General features: G+C 38.3%; 3 protein-coding genes and 1 non-coding gene across 4 annotated transcripts; 2 read left to right on the plus strand and 2 right to left on the minus strand.

The window, feature by feature from the left end:
* Positions 1-5,406: 5,406 nt before the first annotated feature.
* LOC117631653 (CASP-like protein 4B1) lies at positions 5,407-6,725 on the plus strand. Its single transcript, XM_034364922.1, has 3 exons — positions 5,407-5,837; positions 5,924-6,059; positions 6,274-6,725. Exons 1-3 carry the CDS (start codon positions 5,551-5,553, stop codon positions 6,463-6,465), a joined length of 615 nt encoding a protein of 204 aa, XP_034220813.1. The 5' UTR covers positions 5,407-5,550; the 3' UTR covers positions 6,466-6,725.
* A 610-nt stretch (positions 6,726-7,335) lies between these two features.
* Positions 7,336-9,779, minus strand: LOC117629919 (probable WRKY transcription factor 33). Its single transcript, XM_034362587.1, has 5 exons — positions 9,367-9,779; positions 9,078-9,272; positions 8,342-8,967; positions 8,083-8,247; positions 7,336-7,971 (listed from the first exon to the last, which is right to left on the minus strand). The coding sequence occupies exons 1-5, from the start codon at positions 9,637-9,639 to the stop codon at positions 7,620-7,622; spliced, it is 1,611 nt and encodes a 536-aa protein (XP_034218478.1). The 5' UTR covers positions 9,640-9,779; the 3' UTR covers positions 7,336-7,619.
* Positions 9,780-12,218: 2,439 nt separating this feature from the next.
* Positions 12,219-12,290, plus strand: TRNAQ-UUG. The gene has a single exon. It is a non-coding gene; the product is annotated as a tRNA-Gln (tRNA).
* Positions 12,291-12,435: 145 nt separating this feature from the next.
* Positions 12,436-16,309, minus strand: LOC117629918 (F-box/LRR-repeat protein 3). Its single transcript, XM_034362586.1, has 8 exons — positions 15,451-16,309; positions 14,983-15,108; positions 14,536-14,643; positions 14,054-14,447; positions 13,838-13,967; positions 13,194-13,488; positions 12,849-13,100; positions 12,436-12,746 (listed from the first exon to the last, which is right to left on the minus strand). Exons 1-8 carry the CDS (start codon positions 16,114-16,116, stop codon positions 12,687-12,689), a joined length of 2,031 nt encoding a protein of 676 aa, XP_034218477.1. The 5' UTR covers positions 16,117-16,309; the 3' UTR covers positions 12,436-12,686.
* Positions 16,310-22,899: the final 6,590 nt, after the last annotated feature.

A 22,899-nucleotide genomic window follows, 5' to 3' on the forward strand; every position in this document is an offset into this window, starting at 1 on the left:
CGGTGCGTGGGTTAGAGAATGACGCGGTTGCTCTCACACGTTTAGGAGACCGGGAAGAGCCGGTTTCGCATGCGTGGGAAGAAGCTGCGTGGAAGGCCTATATTCGCTCGAAGCTTCTTAATGGGCCATGATTTGGTGATTTTGCCCTTGGATTATAGGACAATTTCGAGATTGCCATTACAACTTGCCATATTAGATGGTTACGTGTGGGGCCCGATTGGCTGTAGACGTAACCTGCCAAGGGAAAAAACGAGTCCGGATTGCGTTTTAAAACGGATTGACCTGGCTGAGTCTCCTGTTTCCGTTATTGGAGAATAAAATTTAATTTAGTTGGAACCTCTTTTTGTATTTTAGTTATAATTTTGCGTTATTGTAACATTTTGTTTATTTGGCATATTTTGCAATTTAACTACGCTCTCTCTCTCTCTCTCTATGATTTTATCACATGATAAATCAAGTGAGGATGAATAGAGAGAAATGTGCATACAACCCGTTATATGCAAGTTGTTTAATTATAAAGTAATGCATTAATTTTAGATGTCAAAAAAGATATTATGTACTCTTTGTAGTTTATAATGTAATCTATCATTTATGTTTCATGTAAAAATATATATTGACTGTTTTGAAGTGTTAATAACGATTCTCGAATTCTAAAGTTAATATCCAACAATCAACGCTAAGCTAAGAAGGGGGATTAATCAAAGTCATCTAATGACCAAGTACTACTGCCAGATGCGAAATTGGGGGCCATGCTGCATGTGATGACAATAAATGGATTCTTATTAAACGACCTAATTATATATTAATCCATGATTACTCCCATAACAAGTAATAATGTTAAGAATCTTATGACTGCAATGCAATGCAACCAACAAAGTTGCTGCAGGCATAATAAGAAGAAGAAGATCAAATAAAGGATTTTTCCCAAAAAGATTCCAAGGTGGGTGGCAGGCAAGAATAACAATTTGAGCCTTATCCATCTCCAAGAAAATTAGTATTACTCCAAAACAGTAAACAAACACAAAGTCAAATTCTGGGAAGCTGATTGGCAAAGCAAAGCAATTTATGAATAAATGAAGAAAGGAGGTTGGAGTATGTAGTTCACCGGATCAGCCGGTCACCTCATCGCCCGCAAGGCTCTTCTTTGCGTTGGGGGGCGCTACCCACGGGTAACGATATGCTTCAGTGGGCGCACCGAACGCCGCAGTAGCCGTTGTGCTTTTTTCTAGGTTTTAGCCTTTTGTTGCTTTAAGGCCCACAGGCCCTACCTTATTATGCGATTTGGACCATTCTTGCGGCTTTGTTTGCCTCTTTGGGTCCACAACCGTTTGTAAAGTAGGTACACGACACGTGTCGGTTGGGTTGACAATTTGGTACAGCCAATTATCATTCTGGTTTCTTTTTTAATTTCAGTTTTTAATTATGGATGCGAGTTGGCATGGTGTTGATGTATTAGCGTGAGACACTCAGACATGGGTGACTGGAGGATTCCTACGGCACCGTTTATGGTGGCGTAGTTGAGAGAAGAAGATGCAAGCTCAGTGTCGTAGGAATGCCTGTGAGACAATGCAAGAATGAAAGAGCCAAAAGAACAAAGATCGAGGAGGTCCACATGTCCCGGGATATATAAGTGCAGTTGTAAACGACGCCGGATTCAACGCCCTTATTGACTCCTTGCTTTAGCTCCTCCTGACATGACACTCCTTTCCATATCAAGTTACCATATGTATGTGAGCGCATCCTAGTAAATTTACATCCTTATCATCAACATCATCAATTAAACCCCTTTTTCCAACTAATTATTGTAAATAATTAGCATGTTTAAGTACTTTGGAGCTTTTTCTTTTATCATTGGACAATACGTGTGAGTTGTTTTTTATACAAGTAGTTCTAGAATTACTTTCTTCTCCATATTGCTTGGAGAAGAAGGTATATATGTCTTTCTAGTTTTGGATAGGGTTCATATATATTGCAAGGAGAAAGGCATCTATCATCCTATTAGGTAGCTAGGCCACAACATCATTCTATGTCCCTTTCTTTTCTTTTCATTGAGGTGATTCTATTCATAATTAAACAAAGAATATAATGTTTCAAGTCTTGAATAGAGAAACTTACCTATCTCGAGAATGCCATTGTAAAAGCATCTTAAGACAATCATACATTATCATGTATTTTAACTTTCTCACGTGCTAATACCTGAGTAGTTTAGAATGCCACCACTTTGACATCCTTATTGTGTGGAAGTATAATATAGTGAAAATTTATCACACATAAACCACGGCCTTTATGATCTTTGGTTTGCACAACTATATCTGATAATTACTGTTTCCACAGTTAGCGTCCATTTAATCCAGTTCATTTTTTTGTCCTTCAATTCAATACTTGGTGGAGGAATTGATGTGATCAAGATGGAGCCCATGTGAACATTTTCAGAATCGTGTTTCAACAAGAACGAAGTCAACATCACACTTTGGCATCGAATATCAGTTTTCGTTTGTATATGTATTGTGTGAAATCTACTCGGTTTTGTTGTTTTGCATGGAGCTGCCTCGTGATACAATACCGTTAAACTTTGGTAGTTGTAGCAACGAACCACAGCAGCTTGAGCTTCCTCTCCTAGACCCCTACAATGTTCTCCAAACCCTTTTCAATAATCAATCCAAATCAAGAGAGTTAAAACAAGAATTAACGAACACAAATCGGGTGTTAATTGGACTTACTCAAGTTTTTGGTGTGCTTCCAAGTAGGTAGTCATGGGTTCAAATTCCATGGTATCTGTGTGTATGAGTTTCCCCTCTTACTTTTTTAACTTTGACAACAACAACAAAAAACGAGAATTAACAATCAAAGCATCTAAATTTACCGAAGAAAAAGGGCCTTGTTCTGGGAATATGATTCTGAAAGACCAAATGATTTCAAAATTTCAAAGGCCTCATTATCCATGCCCATGTATGTCACCCTTTTCCTCTTGTACCTTACCAATTATCTGCCAGGGAGATAGATGATTCAGTTGCAAGGTGGGGTTTTTCACACCTTTTCTGTGCTTTGCTTTGTATGTGGTGTAATATATGTTGGGTCCTTTAGTTCCTTTTTATATAAAGGAGAATTTGTTCAAATACAAAAACCATGCAAGATCCCATAAAAAGACGTGAGTTTGGGAATGTGATTTGTTTGTTCTTGGCGTCATTGTATTTCGGCAAATTGTTACAATGCCAAAGGTATAAAACGTGACAGTTCGTTCAGAGCAAGAGGGGATTTACCTCTGCACTGCATTTTCTTTTGGCGGGTATAACTATAAAGTCACATCTCTCATGTATGAGCAATTTCGACATGGATGAAATCGGGTCACAGACATTAGTGGTGATTGATGCCCTTGTTATCCAGACTCACCTTAAGCTAGAAACTAGTACAGCTACGAATAAGCAATTGGTTCCCTTTCATCTTCATCCCTTTAGGGTGTGGATGAGATGTCTGACTACAAATGAGTTGGTGTCTGGATGGTGGGCCTGGGCCTTTCAATTTCAACTGATAAATAATGTCGGATGTGTATTAGAAATCAAATCGTACTGAATTTAATCGTTTACGTGTTGTATGAGTAATTGTAAGTTGTTCATGAATTATGCATAACACCTGCGAAAAACGCCACAACCCAAGGGCCCAGGTTTACTTATGTCCTTTACAAACGGCATACCAAATGCAAACCACTTTTTTGAGAACATGCAAGCCACTTTATATGAGAAAGGAGTTTTTGCTTAATGGGGCACACAACCATTATTGCTAACTAATCTTGGTTTGATGTGACCTTAATGACCTACGTGGGCCCTGGCCCATTATTTTATGAACTGGGTAGCTCAACCCATGAGTCTTGGCGGACAACACAATTGGGCTTGGCATACTCAGCATTCAACAACAAGAAAATGGCTACATTGTTTTTATGGGCCTGAGGCCAGATTGATGCAAGACACCATTTGATGTCGCATTTTAGTTAGAATGTGCAAGCGAATTCATTATGCATGAATGAACATATTATCTTGATAGAAAAGGCCAATTTCGACCTACATAATTGGAGAATTCCAATAACGTGAATCTAATATGAATTGAACCTATATATTTATCAATTATAAATTAGGCATTTTAACCATTCAATCATGAATACTTAGAGAAATCTTTGTAAATAATGAATAATTGAGATTCCCGATAAAAATGAGTCATCTCTAATATCAAATAAATCCAACAAACAAATCGGATTTCTTTTTGCCAATAGGTAGGAAGGGGAGGGGAACTGTACAGTAAATGGGTATCACAAATATTTCAATAACTCATGACCCTATGTGCTTTATATACTGTATACAAAGCACATAAACGGCTATAAAGTCCTTTGTATACATACTAGCAATTGGGCTTCGTACATCCACAAGCCTCTCACTCTCACTGATGAGGAGACGGAGTGTCCTACACATTTGTGATCAGTGGAATCATCGACAATCATTGGCCTGCTGCAGCTCCAGTATAATGCCAACCTGGCAGGAAGTCAGTTAGTTAGTTACAATGGCCCCGCCGTGCACCAACGAACTATCCGATCTCACGCAAAACAGCCCAAAAAATAAAAATAAAAAGAAAGAAGAAAAATATTGTTTCTATTGATTTTTGTAGTTAGATGTCGCATTGTAGTTAGAATGTGCAAGCATGTTCATTTGGCATGAATTAGCATATTCTCTTGATTTAAAAGGCCAATTTCAATTTCAATAGACTTTTAATTGGACGATTCTAATAACATGAATCTAGTATAATGATTGGACCTATGAGTTAAGCATTTTAACCATTAAATCATGAATGCTTAGAGACGACTATAGTGAATGATTGCGATTTTCGATAAAAATGAGTCATCTCTAATATCAAATTATTACAGCAAGCAAATTCATTGAGTCCCAAATGTTTATGGAAACATTTCCAAATTTTAGAACAGAAACCTATATACACGCTATTCATAGTCATTCACAAAACACATAAGCGGCTATAAGTCATTAGTGCACACGTTAACAATCGCGGTTCGGAAATCCACAAAAGACTAGCAAATTCCACATGACTCCTCTCAATGATGAGTGGACGGACTGTGTCATAAACATTTGTGATCAGTGGAATCATCTACAATCATTGGCTTGCAGCTCCAGTCAAATGCCAACCTGTCAGGAAGTTAGTTAGTCAGTTACAATCGCCCAACAGTGCACCAATTAATTATCGGATCCTATGCAAAACACCCCACAATCCCTTAAATACGACTCAACGAATCATTGTTTGCCACGTTGGAACCCAATTACAATGTGCTCCAATCACTCACTCGGGCGTGAGCGCGCGCAGTGAAACCCACACGGCACGCCAAACTGCCAACAAAACCAAACGCTGACTTGTCACTTTGATTTCGCTCCCATTTCCCCAACCCTGTCTTTGTCCTCCCAAACCTCCTCCAAACTCAATTCAAAAACCTTCCCTTCTTCCAAATTCCAAATCCAATTCATTCCTAGCAGAACAGAACACAAAGAAAAAACGATCATGACAGGTCAAAACGGCACGTCGCCCAAACATCCAGAGCACGCAGGATCCCCGCCACCGCCAGTGGTGCCGACGGCTCCACCGGCTGCTGATGTGGAGAACCAGACTACGGGCACGGGGTTCGGAGTGGCGGGGATCCTGCGGCGATGGAAGAGAGAGGACTTGGTGAGAAGAGGCTCTCTGGCTCTGAGGGGACTGTCTCTGGTCTTCTCTCTGCTGGCCTTCATCATCATGGCCAGCAACAAGCACGGCGATTGGAAAGACTTCGATAAATATGAAGAATACAGGTAATAATTCCTCAATTCATTTCATAATTTGGTGTTTATTTGAATTGTGTGCAATCGGAATTAATATTTTATATCTATATTTGTAGGTATGTCCTGGCAATAGCGATTCTGTCGACGCTGTACACCGGCGTGCAAGCAGCGCGACATGTCCACCAGCTCTCCACCGGCAGAGAATTGTTTCAGCTTCGGACGTCAGCCTTAGCCGACTTCATCGGCGATCAGGTAAATTAATTAATTTTGTTTTAAATTTTTGATATTTTTCAACTTATTTGGGAAATTATAATTTTCTGATGAATGCGCGTAAATTTCCAATTATGGCAATAAATAAAAAAAAGAAGCTTTGGATGACGAAATTGGTAAAAGGGCCTTATATGAGTGCCAGCTAAGCAAAAAGGCCAAACTTTGAATTGTGGGTTGATTTGCTTGCTTGCTGCAGATTATGGCATATCTATTGATATCATCAGCGTCGTCGGCAATTCCGTTGACAAACAGAATGAGAGAAGCGCAAGACAACATATTTACAGACTCTTCAGCATCCGCCATTAGCATGGCCTTCCTCGCTTTCGTTACTCTTGCCTTATCGGCTCTCATTTCCGGTTACAAACTGTCATCTCAGTCTTACATCTGATAGATTGATATTAAGGGCAATAATTCTTCCATGTTGCAGGATTTTGTTTTCATTTATTTATTTATTTTTGTGTGTGATATAGTTTCATTTACCAGCTAGCTGCAGAAATTTACTGTAATTAGGTGTGTATGTACACAGCCCCATATGTAATTCTTCATTTGGTTTTGAAGGAAGGTATTAGGCAGGCTATTGTGCATAAGACAATGAGATACACATGAATAGATACTTTGCTTCTCTCCAATAAGAAAGTTTTAGAAAGAGATTGTGCCTTTCTCTTTTTATTATCAAAAGACTTTTTGCTGTTGTGAGCTGTTTTATTTGACAGTTTTATTTGTTTTTTTTTTGGGGTAAATCAGGGATGAGGGTTCGAACTTTAGACTTCTTCCAATTGGAAAACTTATCAATTAGAGACATAAGGTCAAATACAATGAATCTGGTTTTTCAATCTATTAAGAAATTGATTAAACATGGTTAGGATATATCTGATGTTTTTAATTATGTTGAACAAACAGAGAGAGTTTATTTTTCCAAAGTTAACAACATAGAAATGATGATGAAGTGTTTGGCATAGAAAGCTAAAGTTGGCCAAGTCACTCTACAGTTCAGAGTGAGGTTGAAAGATTTGGGTTGTCTCCATGTGTTTAAAAAAAATTGGAAGAGTCAGATACTTTTCCAAACATTGCGAGGCTTTATTTTTGTTTCTTCTTTATGTTAAGTGCTCTGGAAAAGCCATTTGGGAAAAGTAGAAAGTTGGAATTACATACTTGAGCAATCTCAAGTGTTAATCACCTGCTGTGCCACGGAAAAGCCAACGGGAAGGAGGGGAAACAAAGAATGAGAAACCTATTAGCTTAGCAGAAAAAAAATCACTTCTTCCAAATTCAAGCAACCCTTTATTCAACCTGTTATTTTCTGTTCTTCCTAGAAAAATTATAACATGGAACAAAAAGAATGAGGCCTTATCCTCAAACAAATAAACAAATGCAACACATGCCAGTCTTTACATAATTAACCTTTAGAGAACTACTTCCTCAGGAACTATACATTTTTAAAAAAAAAAAAAAAAAAAAACTAAAGTCTAATTAAATCTTGTCGTCTTGGTTTGATCCCTAAACATAAAGTGTAACATTTGATTCTGATTTGCACGTTCGCTTTTAGAACTCTGGAAATCCATAACTTCCTTCACTCTGTAACATTTTGAGGGTATAGGGTGATTGCCTTTCTGTTGTTGGCTGCCTTGTATTCTGAAGAGAGTTGAGGTAGCTCAAGTTCGAATGATTAGGCAAGGCTAAGGGCCTCACAGCCATGGACACATTGCTGTTGTTGTTGCTGCCATTATCAGAAGCAGGTCTATTTGCATTGCTATAACTGCCGCTGCCGCGCGCTGCAGGAACATCATGGTTGTGTTTCCCTTCATATGTGGTGATCACAGCCCTTGTATCATGTGAAGCTCGCTCCACATGTTTCCTCACCGGACAACCTACGGATGTGCATTTGTAGTAGCTCCTAAAGATTGGAAAAAAAATTGATTAGGTTAATCGGAAAAGTTCAAAAAGTGTTTGCTAGTAATTAAACTCAAAAACCCAAGAAAGCTAAACAAATTTATAGGATGGTTACCTTGGATTTGGATTTCCCTTCACTACTTTCTGTCCATATTTCCTCCATCTATACCCATCATCCAGAATATCTATTTCACTTGTTGTCTGCACTACAATTCTTGGCTCTTTTACAATTCTACTCCCAGGAGCTGAAAAGGGCTGATCGTTTGCATTTTCTCCCTTCCTGAAAAATATGAAAAAAGTACATTTAATCATCTGCAGTTTTGGCTATAACATATACACAATTCACAATCGAAATAACAAGTCTATGCACTTACCATCTTTTGGCCTCAGGCTCATTTTCATCTTCACCTCCTCCTGAATTACTTATTGGTGAGTTTTGTTCAAACTCATCCTCTCCAATTGAGGCTGAAGAGTCCTCCTGCATCGTGACAGATTCGATTTTCGGATTGGATATTGTTGGCACAGATTGATCAGAAATGCCATATGAAGAACCCTGAATTGACTGAGAGGTTGATCTTCTTGTAGACTGAGGCTTGGGATGGTTGTGACTTCCCTTGTATACAATTTGAGTGATATGTCCATCCAATGATCTCTCAACCTTTTTCTTTGTTGGGCAATTTGGATACGTGCACTTGTAATAACTCCGCGGATTTTCACTGCCCTTCACTTGTTTCTGCCCATATTTCCTCCAATTGAACCCATCATCTGATTTTTGCTCTCTGACAAATTGAGACGATTGAGTGCAATGTATTGTATCAGGCTTAGGAGCCCCACTAGGTCCATTGCTCTGCATATTTGTTTGGTTTGTGCCAATCTCGGGGAAGATGATCTGCAGTGGCTCAAATTCAGACTTAACTCCTGTCTTCTCTGTTAAAGAATCAGCTTGCCTTGAGATTCTGTTGAAATCCCATGGTTTCTGTTCTGTTTTCAACGATTCTTCCTGTTCACATAAGAATGATTAAGTCTCAGAACAATTACAAAAAATAAGGCTTCCAACTGCACAACTAACTTGTAAAGATAACAGAATGAAGATAATTAATTTAGTCTTACCACTGAAGCCATGTTTGAAGAAGCTTGAATGTTAAAGGATGAGGATGATGTTGCAGCAGGCCTTGTTTCTGGTTGGAAAGAGAAATCAGAGAACATTTTCTGTTCCCTCTCCATTCCTTGCTGGGTTTCTTTAGAATTACTCATCCAGTCAAAGATTTGACTAGAGAAAGCTCCACTTGTTGGAGATTGAAGAGTCTGAAGAACAAACATAACACAACACAAAAAACCCATCAGTAAACAAAAACGAAAGAACGAAAGAACCCAACAACATAATAAGTTTATAACTTACATTAGAGGAAGATAGGAACATGGGTGAGCTGAAAAAATCAGTTGGGCTAAAAGCTGGTGTGGAAGCCAAGTACGAAGAAGGGGAAACCGGAGGAGGAGACATAGGCAGAGAAGGGGGCTGAAGTGACTTGAATTTTGGGATTTCATTGCCATTTCTGTCCATTAAACTGCCTGAAGCATAGTCTGAAAGTCCCCAATTAGTTCTTTCCTGGTCAATATTGCTGTCCATGTTGTTCATGTTACTTGTGAGGAGGTGAGTGAAAGAGGAAGTCATGGCTTTTGAATTGAGGAAAATGAGAAGATGAAGGTAGAATAATTTATAGAACAATTTGAAGTGTTGAATGACAGAGACAAATGTAAGAGAGAGAGGCACAGCGATGAGGAGAAAGCAGACAGAAGATGAGGGCTTTGGTGTGTTGTGAGGGTCTCTACGCTCTTTCTAAGAAGCTAAAAAGATGTTTGACCGTGGAAAAAGAAAATTTTTTTCTAGTCAAAGCTTGTGGGTTTGACTTTGACTGCCCTGTGCGCACGTAAGTGGCGGCTCATTATGCAGAAGCTCTGTAGTTGGAAGAGGCAGCTGGGATCTTTGTTAATGTGATAATTGATACATTAAATTAAATCAATAGTTTTTTATTTTTTTCATCAGAAATTTGAAGCATTGTAATTATTTGCACATTATGATTTCCTGCTTGCAACGTTTGAAACTTCAAATGAATTTGAGACAACTTTATTTTATTTTATTTATTTATTTATGAATTATAGCTACAAAAATGTCATGTGCTAATAAAAGCCCCATTCCATTCCCATGCTTCCACATATGCCAACATAGAGATTTTACATTGTCTTTGTTGGTTATTTTATTATTTTTTTCAATTTTCTTTGGTAATTGACAATGAGATGTCACCAAATTAGATTTTGGTTCTTGCTTGATATAAGGGAGAATATAATGGATTTGAATCTGGACAAAACCCTCCTAAGTTATTGAATTATGGGTTCTTATGATGAAAACATATAATATTATTATATATACAAAAATGATGATGAATGGATTGTAATATAAATGATTGGGTTAAGCAATTAATCTATATATATATATATATAAAGCGAAAGGTAGAGAATGGTAAAACATCCAAAATACCATAAAATGTCCTTAGTTAATGTAAACATTAACAATTGAAATTATTAATTAAATGAGGATAATATGGTAAATTCACACTTTTGCATATTTAAAAAAATTAAAATAAAAAGAAAATTCTGATAATGAATCCTATTTTTATAGAACACAGCTACTATTCCCACCCCCTTGTCCTATTTTCCCACCCACCTTATCTTCAAAATTTTAAAAGCAAATTTACCCTATTGTAAAATGAGTTTAAGAACTTAGCTCTAAGTTAACACTGTTAAGTCAAAAAAATAAAAACAAAAAATTAGAATAAATAAATAAAAGAGCCCAACAAACAACCCTCAGACTACCCACCCAACCCCGTGACAACCAAACCAACCTCCCTTCCTCACCTCAGCGCCAGCCACATCATCAATTGCCACCTAAACCAAATGAGTTGCTCTTGTAAGATTCCCAGTTGCCTTCCTCTCTATTTTTCTTTTTTCATAAATCTAAATTAGCGAAATTAAATTTCTTTTACTCGTTGTTGATTGCAGCTTCTATTAAATGTTAGACTTTGCTGCACTTATGACATTGATTGACAAAATTCCAGTGTCGCTTTTATGACAACTTTTTGCATTTAAAAAAAAATTGTTTTGGTTTCAGAAGGGTTGAATCCCTATAACCTCAAACTGGGCATGTCTAGGAAATAGTTAAGAAGGAAAGAATAAAGATTGATGTTCTATCACTCTCAATTTGGAAACCTGAAGGAATAAAGGGCCATGAAGTTGCTGATATTGTTGAAGACTAGGATGAGCGACTTTGGCAGGCAATGCAGTCGAAGTGTAATATTTCTCGTGGGTTGATTGAAATGGAGAGAGGAGAAGAATGTTAGATTGGGGTTTGAAGGTGTTGTTCAATACAACTGCAATAATGGTGAAAGAGACATAAGGAGGAGGACGGAGGAGGGGAGGCTTGGCCCGAGGTGGAAGGTATGGGTGGTTCTTGTTAAGGTTTGATGGAGTGTGCGGTGGGTGGCTACTGAAAACTTTTTTTTAAATTTTTTTTTTTTTTTGGACTCAATCAATAGTGTTAAGTTAGGGTTAAAAGTGTTAAGTGAATGGAAGGGTATTTTAGGAATAATGGTGAGTGCAAAGATAGAATTGTGATTTTTCAAATTTTCATGGTGGATGGGAAGATAAGGTGAGTGGGAAAATAGGACAGTTGAGTGGAAATAACAGCATATTATCTTTTTTAATTCTAAAATAAATTTAAATTTTTCTTTAAAAAAGCCTCTTGCAGGCCTAAAAACGTGTGCGGAGAGGCTAGTATATCTTAATAAACAAATCTATACAAAAAAAAAAAAGAAAAAAAAAGCTACATAATTATGCAATAATAGAAATTTTAGGATGATAACTGACCATACAGCTTTAAAAACTCGAGTTTATCAATCACCACACAATGATCCACAGTATAAAAGGTATAAATACCCTAATTGTCGAAGCATACCACAATTTAGAGGGTCTCCAGCATACATGAAGTCACTATTCATCTTCTTCTTTTAAAAAAAAAACATAATGGTTGTAGTTATATGGGGTATGAACTTGCCTTTCAATTTAAGCAATCCACGCCAAGAGAAAAGAGAATATATGGAATACTGAATTTTTAAATATATAAAAAAAATTAAAATTTTTTGAAAAGTAACTAGTTCCGTACAGAAATAGCATTAATTGGAGCAGTTCAAACAAAAAGGTTCTGTAGTGTAGTGGTTAGCACTCTGGACTTTGAATCCAGCGACCTGGGTTCGACTCCCGGCAGGACCTTTTATTGTTTTGTTTTTTCGCTTTCGACTGCCGTTTTGTTTTTTTTTTGCTTTGGACGGTAAAACGGTTCATACGATTAACGGAGATGTAGAATTGTGCCAAACATATTGATCAGAACGACTTCATTTTAATGGGACTCAGATGATTTTGAACTTTTCGAAAATAAAACCCACCCTTCCTTTTTCATTCATGAAATTATATACGTAACAAATGTTGTCCAAATATATGTTAAAAATTACATAACAAATCCCCTGTTTCTCAAAGTTTCAAGAGAGAGGGAAAAAACACTAGACATCCTCATGCCAAGAAATTGGCCTTCTTCACAATGTGGAGCTTTAAAAAGCCTGAGCATCTCAACCTGAAGGATTGTGGGAAAAACTCATTGGTCATTGACTCTCATTGCAATTGCATGATATCTTCCAACTGTATTTTCCAACACTGAGGGTCGAGTTCAGCCTGTCAATCATACAAACTGAAGTCAATATGATAATCAAGTATTCTAACAAGCAACCATTGTCAATTTTAATGTCTACATTAAGCTTGAAATTAAAAGCTTACTCGGAAGAACTTGTCTCTCCACTGAAACACGCAACCACGTGCTTCTAAATGTTCGAAAAGAGGTTGCGGTAGCAGTGTCTTGAAGGTTGCCTGGAGCTTTACTTTTGTTAGCCCCCTGCAGGCTAATAAAGCAGCTGCCAGCCCACTAGGGCTCAAGCCTTTCAAGTGTAAGATGGTTAAGCTCTGTAGGCAACTGATACTGGCTAAGGATAACAGCCCCACATCTGTAACAGAGCTATATGACAAATTAATCTGCAAGAAAGTATGAATGGACTGGTCAAATGAAACTGTCGTTCTCCGGTGAACTGTTTGGCTCCAGAAAAAGCAAGAAATGAGAAAGAGTACCTGTCTAAGGTTCTGAGAAAAGTGAGCAAGCGGAATCATCCCGGCATCATCAATGCTGGAACACTTTTTTATGTCCAGCTTGGCCAGCTGCTTGCATCCCACAGCAATTGCTGCTAGACCCAAAGATGTGATAAGAGGACATCCTCGACTTTCAAAGGTGTTCAAGCTTGAGCATTTTGACAATGAGATTAATGAACTATCAGTAATGTCTTTACAGTAGGCTATATTAATCATCTCGAGTCCAGGGCAACCACTTGCAACAGCTGAAATGCCTGAATCTGAAATTCCTGTGCACCTGAACAAAACAACCGCATTCAGATTAATTCCTTCCTGTATCAGTCTCTGAATATTTTTTTTACACAAACACGTATTTGGGCAAACACCTAGAAGAGGTTGTAGACAAGATGGGATTTGTTTCCTATATACATCATTTATGTAGGCTTTTGAAGACAGAGCCTTTTTAGATAATAATATTGAAAGAGAAAGTTCTATTCTATTTTCTGTGTTTTAGCATGCTTTAGAATCAACAAGACCTTGATTAAGCACTCGGCATTTTCTCTAGCAGATTGTATATCTATTGTTGCTCTTGCTTGACCTACGCGTTACCTTACATCATAAACATTCAGAAATCATGAATTACAAACCTGTATAGATCGAGCTCTACAAGCTTCGAACAGCACATTCCAATGTTTGCAACTCCCTCATCAGTAATGTTCAGGCAAATTCCTAGTTTTAAGCTGGAGAGATTGGAACATCTACAGATGGACTTCAGACCTGCAAATAGAAGGAACATAACTACATAAGTATGGAAATTACAGTAGTGCTTAAAGAATTACACTAAGGTTAAGTAAGGTAAAAACCTTCATCATCAACTTCATTATCTGTTATGTCAATCTCCTCAAGAAATTGGCATCTCTGTCCAATGAGGACAAATGCTTCTCTAGGAACCAGGGTACATGACTCCATCCTAAGAGAAGTCAGTGCGGTGCATGAATTTGTAATGTGGTCAACAGAAGCATAAGTTATCTTTCGGCAACATGTGATGTCCAGCTTCCGCAGATCCTTGTGTTTTGTCAGAAGGGAGGAGAGACTCTCATCAGTCACCTCTGCACATTTACTTAAGCTCAGCTCCCTTAACGACGCACACCAGTTTCCGATGGCTTTTAGTCCAGCATAGGTAACCGGGCAATCATCTAACTTGATTGACTGCAACATTGGAAGCTTTTTCAAACTATCGGCAAGAGCAAGAGTCACCTGACCACCAGTGCCACCACAGTGCAAATTGTGAGCTAAGAAATTACAATATAACTATTACAAAAACACTAAGAAAGTCAGGACTTACAGGAGAGCCGTGTGACAATATGATTTGCTCTAGAAATCCGCCGCTGCCGCTAGTTAGAGAGGACAACCCAACATGAGTAATGTTCTGACAACTTGATATGTCAAGTTTCTGTCAAAAGTAAAACAAGTGCAGATGTCAAAATTTGTAGAAGCAGAAATGCACTCTGACAAGTAACAAGCAAGAAGTGCAAAATCTAAAGGCTGTTGGTCCTTATTTTTTCTTCAGCCTTGGGGCTAAAATAGTCTATACCAACTAGCATCAAATTAAGTTTGTCCAAACCAAATCATTTCGTGTAATCATAGAAGAGATATTAAAAGTCGAAGGTTTTAACTTTTTAGTAGCACATATGACAACCACAATATAATTATACAAATGTTATGTTATTAATACAAGATGCCAGAGACAACAACAGGGGCCTCTGAAACCGAACCAGCTAAGAATGACTACCTTAAGCGACTTGCACCCATGTTTGAGGCCTGAAAGGCTGTCATCATCGATACCAAAGCATCCTTCTAGAACCAAATCTTCAAGATATTGTAACTTGAAGATCGATGTTAAGCATTTGTCTGTGATCTGCAAATCAAGAAAAACAAATCATTATGAAGCCACTCAAAATCAAAGCATACCTACCGATCATCTTGACACACAATGAGAATTGAAGATTGGAGAAGAAAATTAAAGTTGACCAAGACAAAGATCCAGTCTTTGGAATAACATAACACAAAAGCAGAGTGCTTTTCGAAGCAAAACAAGATTAAATCGAACAAAAACAACAATTACCATTCAGGGTATAAAATTAACAACAAAAACACGAACTAGATCAGTATAAACACGAATTAAATCAATGAAAACAATAATTTACCTTTCAGGGTATAAAGCTAACACTAAAAACATGAATTAAATCAAAGCACTTACCGGCAAGTAAGAGAGATCCAAACTTCGAATATCTTTACACTTGACAGCAAGCAATCCCACCCCCAAGTCACCAACACCAGGACACCATTTCAAGCTAATCAATCTCAGCTTCCTACACCCAACTGCTATACACCCAACACCCATATCTGTGATCTGCTTACATCTCCCCAACCAAAGCTTCTCCAAGTTCTTTGCTTCAGCCAAAGCCGCAACCGCAGAGTCTCTGAGCTCAGTGGCGTTTGACAAGTCGATCTCCACCAGATTCTTGCAATTCACGGCCAAACTCAGCAACCCAGCTCCTGAAAAGCAATTGGACCCTGAAAGATCGATTGACCGGAGGCTAGACATGCACGCATTTGAGATGGTGGTGAGAGAAGCGTCTGTGATTCGAGGGCAGAGCGTGAGATCGATGTGGGAGACATGTGGGTATCGGTTAAGGACTTTTGGGATGTGCTCTGAGCATAAAGGCTTGAGCTTCTTGCGGTGCTTGGCTTCTATGGCGTAGAAGGACTTGCAGGCTAAAGAGAAAGCCTTTTTGTCAATTGGGTTTTGGTTAAGAAAGTCTAGGATTATGAATATGATTTCCTCTGAGAGAAAATGGAACAGATGATTGTTGTTGTTGTTCATGTTGCTGTTGAATATTACAATGGTTCTTTGCCTCTTCATGGTTTTGGAGGTGTCTGAAATTTTTGGGATTTGGATGAGAAAATGAGAGTTGAAGAGGTTGGATTTTTTTATAGGTGAAGATGGAGAAATAATGGTTTTTGAGGCTTTAAAGTAACCGTTGCCAGAAAATCTGGTTTTCTGTTTGGGTAAGTTGGGTAGCGCAGGAGGGGGAGTGAAGATGAAGAAGAACTGAATGACTCTAATGGCCTTGTGCTCTCGTTCATAATAGCTCTTTATATTCTTGTTTGTTTCGTTTGAAAGGACTATTTTACCCTTCATCCCCAATTGGCTATAGTATAATTATTTTTTGGGTCAACATATAGTATAATAGTATTTACAAGGATGACCCAAATAACAAGATAAAATCCAATGAAATAGACTTCTTTTTTTGGGTATAGAAGTCGTAGGGAGGATGATAGTTCTACAATGAGGAGCTCAAGAATGGAATAGATTAGAGAATTTGTGTTCATATATTTTGCCTAGAATTGCAACGACTTAGTGTTTTATAATGAGATCTTTCTACAACACGAATTTCTATTTATGTCCTTATATTATAGAATATGAATTAATGATGAATTGTATTCTTGTTCAATTCGAGCTCGTACAAAAAAAAACACTGAAGTGTTTGAAAATAAGATTTGAGATTTGAAAACACGAAGTTTTGTATTCTTATTGTGAATGAGAGTATAAATAATTTATTATTAAAATTGTAACTGAACGAGCATTCTAACTAAGTGCTTCAATTTTTACGACTTTTTCTTCCATAAGATTTAAACTAACAACTTTTCAACAAAAGAAAAAAAAAAAAAAAAAAAGGGGAAGATTTCACCAAATGGGGATTGGCGCTTGTGACTTTCCCCTTAAATATTTGATTGTAATACACCCAAGCCAAAATAATTAGATGAAAAAACAAGAGAAATTGGTGAAATTTGGTAATATGGAAAACAAGGGGTAGTTTGGTCATTTAGGATGTCAAAGGAGACTCCGTACGGTGAAGGACAGTGAAGGACGGGCGGTGATTAGGGAAGGGAGGCGGGGGTAGTTTAGGTATTAAAAAGTCGTTTTCTTATCTCTCAAAGCAGCTTATTTGGTGGAGGACCTATGTGAGGAAGGACAGATTCAAGTGCAGACAGTACGAACAACCTGACAAAATAAATAAAATTAAATTAAAAATTATATAATAATAAAAAATACGCAAATGGAAATAAGATATTCGAGTAGATATTGCCGTACTTATATAGACTCAGTTACGTAGTACAAGCCTTACTCAGATAAGAACGGTTGGAGAGAGAAAATTTAAAAAGCTACAAAACCAATCAAGTCAATTTTCAAAAACAAAATAAATATTTTTTCTTTTCTTTACTTTTCCAGATATTGGTCTCAGGGAGGTTGTGACTCATGCAGGGCTATGTGGGTTATTTGTGTTCCCAAAATGTCCCTACTGTTTTTTGTATATTACAGTCATGCCCTTGAGCTAGTGCTTTCATCCTGGCTTTGCAAATGATTTGCGGCTCATCTGCACTTCACATGTTGAACAAGATAATATCAGAATAATATATTTTTTTTCTTCTGATATTATCTTCTGCACAAAACTATGATATGATCTGGGGAAAGTATTTTGAGAAGACCTAACAAATAAAGGCAATAACTAGAGAAGAAGAATTTATGAATAAAGAAATTATATAGAATATTGTGTGCTTCAGAAAAAATCTTATTGCGGGATGATTCTACTGAACCTACCCATGTGTTGGTTGAGCTGGCCAAAAGCATAAATAATTACATCAATTCATTTTTATTATTCTTGCCTTTAGATTTTATGTGAAAATGAATTTTTTTTAAAGGCACTAAAATGTTCCGATTTTCTTGCGTACACCTATGTGCTAGCTACGTAGACAATATCAATCGTTGGATGAGCATTGAGTGATTGAAGTATCCACCCATCTAATGGTAGATACATTTTAATACAGTGGTGGAGCCAGGATTTCATATTAGAAGGGGTCATTTACAAAATTTTAAAATATAATTCGAATAAGAACGCTCAAGCGCTAACCGTTTAATAAGTTAATATGATACTAATTACTTGAAGTTTTTAGTGCAAATATCATAACCTAACATAGAAGATTTAGAGAAAATTGAAGAATGATTAAGAAGTTTTATGATTAATATGTAGACAAAAAGAACCCATTTGAGAGTAAATATCCCAAAAATAATCTAATAAATAAATAAAAGGGTTAAAAAGATGGAGGGAGGGGGCCTAACACATAAATGAAAATGTACTTGGACGAATTCAAATGGAATGATTGTAGAATTTGAAATTGTACAATGTTCGTACATGAAATGATTGTCGTCAGTGACGAAGGTTGACAATATTTTATAATCATTTTTAATCACCTCCCCATTAGAACCATAATAATATTTATTTTTATGTTTATGCATTGCAATCGAGTTGTCATTTAGGTAAGCGTCTCTTTCTTACCAGACACAAATAAAGCTCAACTTGTGAATTAAACAAACAAATTAAACATTAATAATAATAATAATAATAAACTCCTCTAACACACCAAATAAGCTCTGCTGTGCTGAATGATTTGAGTTTAAATTAATTTAGACTCTGCTAATTATACTTTTTATGATATATTTTAAGAATGATTTTGGTGGTGAAATGTTCAAAGGTTCAAAGGTCCCTTTCTTTTCTGTAACATTGAACACATGTATAATATATATGCAAAGTCCAAGCTTCCGCAGATTTGATTAGTCATTTTTGCACCATATGAATATGACCAAGTCACCACTTCCCCAACTACAATATTTCTCATGCAACCAAACCCACTTTCTATAATCTTTAACCTTTTGAAAATATAAAATAAAATAAAAATCCTAGTACGGCAGCAAGGTACCTTCTCCCTCCACCTCTTTACCTGCTGCGATGAAGTGATTGGAGCCAGAGAGTGACTCAAAAGTCACAATCCAGGTTGCAATATAACTGTAGACAAAGAAATTTTTGTGAAATAAATTTCATTGGACCATAAAATAATTAGAATTTGGTGAATTGAATTGTGGGCCTCATAATTCGCACATGTGGCGTATGACTCATCAAAATCGAATTAGTTGTCAAAAATTGATATGTGACGACATCTGACGGAGTGCATCAAACGGTTCAAGATGAAGACAAAATTAAGGGAAAGAATCTTCTGTGATTGACTTTGATTTAAATCAAATATTAATCATGTCAATCAATTAAAGATAATCTGGTTAAATTGCCAGATTATGGGAATTGATTTAAATCAAATCAAAATCCCATAAAACAAGGTTTTAAATAGGGAAAGTTATTTAGGTCAAGCATCCTACAAGAGCCTATAAATAGGAGGTCTCAAGACGAAAGAAGGGAGAGAAAAAACCTAGCACTCAGAAGAAACAGAAAACTCTCTGCATTCTTCACCCTACTTTAGAAGAGCCACCAAGCACAACAAATACGTGCCGGTTCCTTCACCATAGAAAAATCCCAAACACCAAACAAGCTTCGTGCTACCCGTTTGATCAAGATCAAGTCTCTACGACCCTTGTATCAAACACAAATTTTATTTAAACACTTTGGAGATCGAATCAGAGGATTCAATACAGAGATTGTAACCCTAAATTTCATAAATACAAATATTATTTTGTACACGTGTTCTTGTCTCATTTGTCGCAGGAAATTCGTGTTTACAAATTTGGCACGCCCGGTGGGACAACCTTCGAATGCCAACGGGCTATCAACCTCCAAAGTTCATGCAGTTTGATGGAAAAGGTAACCCTAAACAACATGTTGCCCACTTCATCGAGATGTGCAACAGCGCTGGCACTAACGACGATTATCTCGTGAAGCAATTTGTCCGATCACTCCGAGGCACTGCATTCAACTGGTACATTGACTTGGAACCTGAGTCAATTGACAGCTGGGAACAAATGGAGAGAGAATTCCTCAACCGCTTCTATAGCACTCGTCGCTCAGTTAGCATGCTAGAGCTCACTAGCACAAAGCAGCGAAAAGACGAACCTGTTGTTGACTACATCAATCGTTGGCGTTCATTAAGCCTCGACTGCAAAGATCGAGTCTCAGAGTTATCGGCTGTAGAGATGTGCATTCAAGGTATGCATTGGGGTCTGCTCTACATTCTTCAAGGGATCAAACCCCGTACCTTTGAAGAATTGACCACTCGTGCGCATGATATAGAGCTAAGTATCGCTAATCACGATGGAAGAAAGGAAATGGTGAGTGATCATCGAAATGACAAGTCGTCGAGAAATGGGGCAGACTTTTTGAGGACACGCATCTTGGAGTCAATGACGATCAGTGCTACTCCAATGAAGATTTCCACTCGAGGCAAGAAAGATGCGAGGAAGGCCGAGTCGACTCAAGATCAAGAACCACGACGACACACCCTAAAAGAAATGAAGGAGAAGAAGTATCCTTTTCCAGACTCTGACATAGAAGGCATGCTGGAAGACTTACTTGAGAAGAAGGTGATTGAGTTACCTGAGTGCAAACGCCCTGAAGAGATGAATCATATTAACCACCCGAAATACTGCATGTACCATCGTGTCATCAATCACCCAAAGGAAAAGTGCTTCGTGTTGAAAGATCTCATCATGAAGTTGGCACAACAAGGAAGAATCGAAATGGATCTTGACAAGGTGGTAGAGTCTAACCATGCTACGATCTCGTTTGTCTTATCTGGTTCGGCACATTCACCCTCACTTCAATCACTGGGGGCATTCTCTGAAACCCATCAACTCAATCCGTATGAGTGTGTTGGAGTGAAAAGTCAAAGTAGTGTCGATTCATTCGATGACGATAATGAAGGATGGGCATTGGCTACTCGGAAGAAGTTACATAAGAGTGCACCTTTGCCAAGAACTCCTCGATCAAAAAGATTTGTAAGCAAAAGAAGTTCTCCTCAATCACATAAAAGGCATAGAGGAAATGAATTATCAAATATGAACAAAATGGTTCCAAAAGATGAACTCTTGAAACAAAGGTCGCCTAGCCCCATCATGCTACATGACTTCTTCCCCAAGGGATTCTTCAAGAATAATGCGTCGAGCACCTCCCGAGGTGAAAAACATAAGGAGGATACTTCTCACTTCGCTTAACACAAATTCAAACAAATGCTCCTTCGCCTGCACGAGCCAAAACTAAGGCACCAAAATGAGCAAAACCATAAGGCACAAACGCTCCTTCGCCTGCACGAGCCAAAACTGCACAAGGCACAAACGCTCCTTCGCCTGCATGAGCCAAAACTGCATAAGGCACCAAACGCTCCTTCGCCTGCACGAGCCAAAACTGCACAAGGCACAAACGCTCCTTCGCCTGCACGAGCCAAAACTGCATAAGGCACCAAACGCTCCTTCGCCTGCACGAGCCAAAACTGCACAAGGCACAAACGCTCCTTCGCCTGCACGAGCCAAAACTGCACAAGACACCAAACGCTCCTTCGCCTGCACGAGCCAAAACTGCACAAGGCACAAAAGCTCCTTCACCTGCACGAGCCAAAACTGCACAAGGCACCAATAGCTCCTAGCCCGCATGAGCCTAAACTGCGTACGACACCCAAAAAAAAAAAAAAGGCTCGTTAGATTGAAAACCCGAAATGGCAGTCTAAGCAAAAAAAATTAGAGCGCAAGAAAGTCCGTTGAACTGAAAACCTGAAAGGGCGGTTCAAGCAAAAGTTAGGACACCAAAAAAAAAAAATAATAATAAAAATCTTTGAACTACATGATGACTTGATCCCTTTTCATCGAGGGTACGTAGGCAGCTTGGACAAATAATTTCAAGTTCAGTCACATAAAAAAAAAAAAAAAAAAAAAGAGCTTACTTATACAAGTTTGAAGAGCCGGGCAAAGGTGGAATGTCTCGAGAAACAATCTTCACTTGTCTTCCTCTACGTAAAGCCTAAGCGCTTGAGCGGGTTATCACCAAGTCGGAGAGATGGATCAAACCTAAGCGGTATAGGACGTCTACGTTCTTCACTCGTCCTCCACTTACGTAAAGCCTAAGCGCTTGAGCGGGTTATCACCAAGTCGGAGAGATGGATCAAACCCAAGCGGTATAGGACGTTTACGTTCTTCACTCGTCCTCCACTTACGTAAAGCCTAAGCGCTTGAGCGGGTTATCACCAAGTCGGAGAGATGGATCAAACCCAAGCGGTATAGGACGTCTAAGTTCTTCACTTGTCCTCCACTTACGTAAAGCCTAAGCGCTTGAGCGGGTTATCACCAAGTCGGAGAGATAGATCAAACCCAAGCGGTATAGGACGTCTACGTTCTTCACTCGTCCTCCACTTACGTAAAGCCTAAGCGCTTGAGCGGGTTATCACCAAGTCGGAGAGATGGATCAAACCCAAGCGGTATAGGGCGTCTACGTTCTTCACTCGTCCTCCACTTACGTAAAGCCTAAGCGCTTGAGCGGGTTATCACCAAGTCGGAGAGATGGATCAAACCCAAGCGGTATAGGACGTCTACGTTCTTCACTCGTCCTCCACTTACGTAAAGCCTAAGCGCTTGAGCGGGTTATCACCAAGTCGGAGAGATGGATCAAACCCAAGCGGTATAGGACGTCTACGTTCTTCACTCGTCCTCCACTTACGTAAAGCCTAAGCGCTTGAGCGGGTTATCACCAAGTCGGAGAGATGGATCAAACCCAAGCGGTATAGGACGTCTACGTTCTTCACTCGTCCTCCACTTACGTAAAGCCTAAGCGCTCGAGCGGGTTATCACCAAATCGGAGAGATGGATCAAACCCAA

Source organism: Prunus dulcis, chromosome 6 (assembly GCF_902201215.1).
Source record: "Prunus dulcis chromosome 6, ALMONDv2, whole genome shotgun sequence".
Lineage (NCBI taxonomy): Eukaryota > Viridiplantae > Streptophyta > Magnoliopsida > Rosales > Rosaceae > Prunus > Prunus dulcis.